General features: G+C 28.6%; 2 protein-coding genes across 2 annotated transcripts; both read left to right on the top strand.

Moving 5' to 3' along the window:
• The first annotated feature begins 1,683 nt into the window (after nucleotides 1–1,683).
• LOC101512430 (uncharacterized protein At4g06744-like) lies at nucleotides 1,684–3,485 on the top strand. Its single transcript, XM_004505199.4, has one exon. It carries the CDS (start codon nucleotides 1,904–1,906, stop codon nucleotides 3,314–3,316), a length of 1,413 nt encoding a protein of 470 aa, XP_004505256.1. The 5' UTR covers nucleotides 1,684–1,903; the 3' UTR covers nucleotides 3,317–3,485.
• A 2,913-nt stretch (nucleotides 3,486–6,398) lies between these two features.
• On the top strand, nucleotides 6,399–7,744 carry LOC101512100 (uncharacterized protein At4g06744-like). The gene has a single exon (XM_004505198.4). It carries the CDS (start codon nucleotides 6,479–6,481, stop codon nucleotides 7,700–7,702), a length of 1,224 nt encoding a protein of 407 aa, XP_004505255.1. The 5' UTR covers nucleotides 6,399–6,478; the 3' UTR covers nucleotides 7,703–7,744.
• Nucleotides 7,745–8,202: the final 458 nt, after the last annotated feature.

Below are 8,202 nucleotides of genomic sequence, written 5' to 3'. Positions count from 1 at the left end.
TCTTTTTTATTTTATATCATAAAATCAGATATATATATATATATATATATATATATATATATATATATATATATATAAAGTTGAATAATTTAATAATAGAATAATACATTGATAAATATTATTATAAAAATAAAGATATTTATTACTATTGTTTTTGAACATATAAGTATTATAAAACACATATTTTTAAAATATATGATATTAATTAGATTGTTTTTTTTTTACTAAAGTGATGTAATTATATTGTTTTTTACTAAAAAGACGTGAATTAGATATTTATATACTAAAACTGTAATAATAGAACTGTCAATATATTTTTTAAGAAATTAAAAAAGATCTTTACTCCATTAGAAAATAGCAGAGACAAGGAGGTCACCCCATTCAAGTAATTTTCAAGCCTATGAGTTAGAAGCCATTATGGTAGATGGGTTCCAAAACGTGCATGGTCTATTATTTTATAACTATTCGGTTGTTACGTATGATTGAATAAATATATGATATAATATAAAGTTTAATAAGAATAAGATAGAATATTGATAAGATAAATATTATATTTTGTAATTTATATATATATATATATATGTATATATATATAATAATTAATAATATAATAATATTTTATTTTTTCATATATTTAGTATATATTTTATCATGACATGATATAATATATATTATATTTAAATAAAAAATTATAATTGTAAGTTTTAAAAAAAGTTAATTTATTATATTTTAAATATTATAAATTAAAAAAATAAATAAGTAAAAAGATAATTTTATTTTTAAAACTATCCATTTACACTACTAAATAAGTAATTTACATTCAAAAAAATCATGAATAACTAAATAATCATATTTTATTTGTTAAAATGTAAATAAAGATATCACATATATTATATGTAAATGGCAAAAATATTTTTATAAATAAATTATATTTATTTTAAATTTTCAATTAATTTTAATATTTTTTTAAATTTTGAATGATAATTTATCAAATTATATAAAGAGACAAAACTAATCTTGTGATAAAATCATAAATGATTTTAAAATTAATTATTAATATTTCATTTTTAAGTTTAATATCAAATTTTATTTATTATTTTATATTTACATTTGATTAGATTTACATTTTTATATTTTAGATTATCTTCTATAAATTGGTTTTATATTTATGTTTTATTATATTTTAATTTTATATTTTAAATTATATTTTATAAGAGTAATTTAATAAATTATTGTTCTTATCCTATCTTATTGGTTTATAACTCATTTTATATTTAAGATATAAATTTCAACCAGAGACATGATATGATAGTGTTTTGAATTTAACTTATTATATCTGATTTATCAAACACTAAATTTAAACATAATTTATTTCTATCATATCTCTTATCTTATCTATCAAATGAACTCTTAAATTACGAAGATTCAAATATCACCTATTAATATGAAACTAAAGTAAACAATTTTATTTTTATAGAAACAAAAAATATATAAAAATAATAAGAGGTTTTATTGATAAATAAATAAGTAAAAGATGTATATTTTTGACTTAAAACAAAAAATATATTTATTAAAAAAGTATAAAGTTGTCACGTGGTAGGCCATATAACACGAGTCTATCCATCGTAAACTAAATATATATGTCCCTAAAGCCACCCATATTTGAGAGTTGATACTCTCAAAAGCAATAATAATGGAAAAAATTGTCGACCCTGTGAAAAAGAAAGCGCAACAGCTTAACCCAAGTGTGCACAAAATATAGTGATCATTTTGGTTCAATCAACCTCATCTCACGACCCTTGACTTTTCTCCTCACACAATGTGATGATAGAATAATAGCATATATACTCTAATACCAAATCACCGTTTCATCTCACTCAATCATCTAAAACAAAACCCAAAAATGACACTAATCAATTCCCTTTCCTTTTCACTCTTAGCAATAATAACATTTGCTTTCTTACTTCACTCTCAATCAACAATTCTACCTCAAGACCATGTAGCAACTTCAGAAAGTGAAGCACTAGAGTTAACAAAAACAGAAAGAGAAACACTAGAAATCATCATAGGGGTCGGCGGTGGAGGCACTGGTTATTCCCCTGCTCCTTCCCCTTCCGCTGACTGTCCACTTCCACCACCACCTCCCCCTGACTGTCCACCACCACCTCCTCCGCCTCCCCTTACCCGTTTAGAAAAAGCAAAAACAGTACTTCTCAACTTCAAAAGCCAAATCTACGACTCAACTGGCTACACTAATAACTGGAAGAAAAGCGCATCCGTTTGCAACTTCAACGGAATCCTCTGCGACACTTTCCCAAACACAATCGAACAAGCCGTTGCTGGGTTAGACTTAAACCAAGCAAGGTTATCAGGTAAGGAATGTACCGATATACCCCTCAATGGTATCTTAGACAGTATACAGGAATTAACATTCTTCCATGTCAATTCCAACAATTTCTCAGGTTCAATCCCAAAACAAATCACTAACTACCTTTATTTCTACGAACTTGACCTTAGTAACAATAATCTCATCGGTGAGTTTCCAAACGAAGTTATTCAATCAAAACAACTTGTTTTTTTAGACTTAAGGTTTAACCATCTTTACGGTTCAATTCCATCACAATTGTTTGAAAAGGACCTTGACGTAATTTTCATAAACAATAACCAGTTCACTCAATGTTTACCTGAAAATTTCGGTTCTACCCCTGCAAGGTACTTAACATTCGCTCATAACCAATTCACCGGTCAAATTCCTAAAAGTATTGGTAACGCTTTCAAAACATTAACCGAAGTTCTTTTCTTAGGGAATAAATTTGAAGGGTGTTTACCTTTTGAAATTGGGTATCTTAAAAAAGCAACGGTTTTTGATGTTAGTCAGAATTTATTAACCGGTCCTATTCCAGCTTCATTCGGTTGTTTGGAGAAAATTCAGTTTTTGAATTTGGCAAGTAATAAATTCTACGGTACTGTTCCTGAGAGTGTTTGTGTTCTTCCTGGGATACGTAACAATGGGAATTTGTCTTTGTCGGATAACTATTTCACTTCAATTGGACCAGCATGTTGGAGTTTGATTAAGTATAGGATATTGGATGTTAGTAAAAATTGTATCCCTGGCATTCCAAATCAAAGATCTCCGAGAGAGTGTTATGAGTTTCAGTGTAAGAAGAAGGCTTGTTCGAATCATGAGAGTTTGAGTTATGTTCCTTGTAAGACACATTGGGGGAACAAACAGAGTAATGCCCCTGTTTCTCAAGAAATGGCTGCAGAGCCTGTGACTTATAAGTCTCTTAAACCGCATCGGTTGAGATTGAGATGATGATGATGCTTTCTCTTAAACCGCATCTACTATGTGTCTTCACTTTCATTATTATGCTTATGTTATGTATTTGCATATATTTATTTTTCCATCATGAAATGATGTTAATTGTACAATTTGTATGTGTCCATGAATAAATTAATAATAATAATAAGGACTTGTTATCCAATTTGGCATCTTTGACTTAACAACAGTTGTTTGGTGTCCAAAAAAAAATGTAACATTAGAATCGGCATAATAAAAAGAATTACTTACCAAACTGTCTATATAATATAAGGACATAATAAAAAGACAGTGGTTTCAAATCTGCAAGTGAATGATTAATACCACCAGCAATCGGCATAGGACCACATGAGCTAGTTGCTAGTAGTTTACAAAAAATAAATATCCCAACTAGCATGGTTCTGATTTATTCATCCTTTTTTTTCCTTTGGTAAAGATAAGATAATGTGATTGTCCAATGGATTATGGAAAAAATATCAGGTATATGACGACAATTCAAACAATTTTGTCTTGCTTTTCTTTTCCTTTGGTTCACTCTTCTACTTAACAACACATAAATAAATAGAATGTTGTAGCCAGTCTCTTGCAATTGATAATATATTGTATTGTATCCCCAACCACCCATCCACCCATCCACCCATATGATGAGAAAATTTTGTCGGGAAAATGTATTATTATTTAAAAAATAACGAAAATTATTATTATAGAATTCAATTTCTTTTACTACAGTTTTTATCCGACTATACAAGTGAAGATGATTTTTTTCACTCTATCCTAACAATAAACATTTTTTTTTTCTCTTTCATTTTACTCATTCTTATTTAGTTTTTCCCCACGCATTCAAACAAAGAAATCATACATTCAGGTCAATATTATGAATAATCTTTTCTTTTTGCTAATTTACCCATTGGTTAGTTAGTACTTGCTATTTTTTTTGGCTAAACAATTCGTGAATATAGTGCACCAACAGGCTCCGGCCTATATATATTAGGAAGAAAACTTTCCTTGTATCCTTAAAATCATACTTTTACTCTTACATTTTTATAAAATATCATTTTTTTCATTTTTTTTAATAGAAAACTAAGATTTTTTAAATTTTTTAATTTAATATCAACAAATTTAATTTTAAATTTTTTGAAATATAAATTAAATTTGGAAAAGGAATTTTTTTATTTAGTTTTATTTATTTAAAAAAAAAATAAAATAGGTTAGTTTGGGTGGAATGTAGGGGACGAGGTATAATTGAAGGGGTGCATGTAAATTTTCCATTCAGAAACACACACCGGACATAAATGGTATGTGGACTTGCCCTTTTTGGACAACAAATTAAAGTACCTTGCTACTTAGCTTACAAGCTATTTTCCGCAAATGGGCCCAAGTCAATTCTTTAAGGGCTCGTATCATATATAGTTTTGGTGTTTTCTTCTGCTGCCTCCATATATGTGCTCATATATTGTTTGGATTTATCAATACAAACGCATAAAGTATACTTCTTATCTGTAAATTCATGTAAAATTGAAACTTTTTAGAAAACATGAAAGTTGGAGAAGATTTCATCAATTGTGAACAACGGTGCAAAAAACATCTGGATCAGAAATATTTGCGAAACCCTCCCATCATTCAAAAAGTTGTTTTTACTTGCCGATAAGCAAATGTGAGTGCGCACATTTTAAAGCAACATCTCTACTCGTTAACTTTTACTTCTATTCCTATTTCCTCATTGCATTTCCACCATTTTATCAAACGAATTGTCTTGATTTCGCTTGGGTAAAATTAAACGTGGTTAAAGTGGGTTTTTTGTTTAATCGAGGTGGGTAATTTTAATTTTGACAAAGGCTAGAGGTGTTTTAAGTTAAGAATTTAATTTATGGATATGGTTTATGTAAAATAATTTTATACGGGCAATTAATTATAATAGTTGTCAAATAAATCATTAAAAATATTTAATTTTTGTTATAATTATTTTTAAAACTACATAAAAGTCAACAATATAAAATATTTTAAGTAATATTACATGAAAATTTTAAAATGGTAAATCGATTACCATAGTGGAAGGACTAATTTGTGAGAAAAAATATTGAAATATATACTTTAATAGCAAATCACATTGTACATTTGTTATAAAATTGTTGTTACATTATTTATTATTTATTATTAATCTATGTATGTGAAAGAATGTTTTTTTTTTTGTTGAGGAATGTGAAAGAATCTTCAACTACACTTATTGTAGAATGGAGATAGTATTTTATTGTAAATGTTCTTATACATCCCTTCGAAGTTTGAAGCATTTGTTTAGTGGTTTAGAAAGAAAAACACCCATATAATATGTGCGTGTCAGTGTGTGCATGACTCGTGCTCCTTCTTAATCATCAAAGTTCAAAAGCACAATATGTGTTCCCATTTGAACTTTCAAGTCAGTGGTGCGCGCATAATGCTACCTTACCAAATCTTCAAGCCACAAATTCCAGTGGTGGGTAGCACTAGCACCTCCCTACTTAATTATGACTAGTGCTGAATGTGTACTATTATTGTAAACATTCTTAATAATAGTCGACCACTACAAAGAAAATAAAAAGAAAAAAGAATTACTAATTTCATATTATAATGAGAGACTCATTTGTTAAAAATTTGTTTTAAAATAAATAAATATTTAAATGTTTTTTTACCGTATATTTATGATATTGATAATACATACATATAACAACGATAATATAGTAAAACTTATATTTTTTTCTCTCTATTTTTGTGTGAATTTTGTTTTATATGTTTTTTTAATATATGCGAAATCAGTTAATTATAATGCAGAGTGTCCATTTTGATGTCAATAAGACTAATAATACGTAACTCTATTTTAATTTTTTTAATTTTTAAGAGTATTAGAACCCAAAATATTTATATTAGAACTTTCAAAAAAGTTTAAGTTTTTTATTTTTATTTTAAAGTATGAAAGACTTTAAGATTAAAATAAAGGAAGCATGTATATCACTTCATTACGGAAAGAGTTAAAATTCTTGTATTTCTTATTTATTTTTTTAACAATAAGCATTTTCTAGCTACTCGTAGAAACTAACATGACCCACTAGCCACTGTATATAAATCAGCAACCAAATTTTTTGATCTAGCCATATCCAATGCCTTCAATGCCCCACCTTTGAAACCATGCTTTCATCAAAACAAACTCTACTTTCAATTTCACTCATCACCCTCCTTCTTAGTCTCCTGTTGGTAAATTCCAATTCCCTGACCATTGAAATCCCTCCAATCCCATTAATCCCCGACATCTTAAACTTCATAGACCTAAGACTCGCTATAATTTTCCCAATAATCCAAACCTTCAAAAACACAATAACCTCAGACCCATTAGGAATAACCACAACATGGGTTGGTCCAAATATATGCAACTACAAAGGCTTCTATTGTGACAATCCACCTGACAATCTAACAGCCACCACCGTCGCCTCCATCGATTTCAACGGCTTCCACCTCGCCGCACCATCTCTCGACGGCTTCATTGATCAACTTCCGGATTTAGCTCTTTTCCATGCTAACTCCAACAATTTCTCTGGCACCATTTCATCAAAACTAGCATCACTAAAATATCTATATGAATTAGATCTAAGTAACAATTTTCTTTCCGGAACATTTCCCATTTCAATCCTAAACATACCAACACTCTCCTTTTTAGACATTAGGTACAATCTCTTCACAGGAACAGTGCCTCAACAAATTTTCACACAAACATTAGATGCAATTTTCCTCAACAACAACAATTTTATTCTAACACTTCCCGATAATTTAGGCGATACGAAAGCATCTTACATAACATTAGCTAACAATAAATTCACCGGAGCAATTCCTAGTACAATTGGAAAAGCATCTTCCAATTTAATCGAAGTTTTATTATTAAACAACCTTTTAGACGGTTGTCTACCTTACGAAATAGGATTTCTAGAAAACGTTAAACTTTTTGACGCCGGTAGTAACCGTTTAACAGGACCGTTACCGTTTTCGTTTGGGTGTTTGAAGAATGTGGAGCAGTTAAACTTTGCTAGCAACATGTTGTACGGTCAGGTTCCGGAAGTGGTTTGTGCGTTAGGGAATTTGGCGAATTTATCTTTATCTTATAATTATTTTAATAGAGTGGGGCCCATTTGTAAGAAGCTTATAAGAAGTGGTGTGGTTGATGTGAGGAATAACTGTATTTTGGATGTTCCAGATCAGAGACCGTTGAAAGAGTGTGTGGCGTTTTATTCAGTTCCGAGAACTTGTTTGCGTTCTCGAACGTTTAGTATTATACCGTGTCACACTCCTAAAGCTAGGGAGATAAATAAGAGGAATTTGTTGTCTTATTCTGCTCTTCAGAGAAATAGATTACTTCTGTAATGCGCAGTCAATAAATATGTATTATTCACATTTCGTATCAAATTAAGGTTTTTATGTCCAATACAATATATATACACATCATTAAGGATTATAAACTCTTTAGATGATAGTGCAAATGTAGAAAACTGTTCAAATTTTTAATTCAGGAAATCTCGTTAAACTAAATATATTCAATTATTATTGATTTTATGTATTGGTATTAGACTATTAATCTTTGTGTTATATTAAAATAAATGAGTTTTCTAAAATATAATAATATAAACTATATTATTAACTATCTTAATAAATATTTTTGAGTGTTTGGTCAGAGAGGTTGATGGAATCTACTTAATCACCTAAATATTTTTGAATGTTTTACTTAGTATTAAATGGTTAAGTGCTTATACTACCTTTTTTGGACTATTATTTTAAAAGATTTAAATTTGTCTCCTTCTACAAAATGTATATAATAACTTTGAACATAATTATTATGTGGTGTAAAGATTTTACATAAAATTATT

Source organism: Cicer arietinum, chromosome 6, assembly GCF_000331145.2.
Source record: "Cicer arietinum cultivar CDC Frontier isolate Library 1 chromosome 6, Cicar.CDCFrontier_v2.0, whole genome shotgun sequence".
Classification (NCBI taxonomy): Eukaryota; Viridiplantae; Streptophyta; class Magnoliopsida; order Fabales; family Fabaceae; genus Cicer; species Cicer arietinum.
This window is presented reverse-complemented; position numbering and strand designations above follow the sequence as displayed.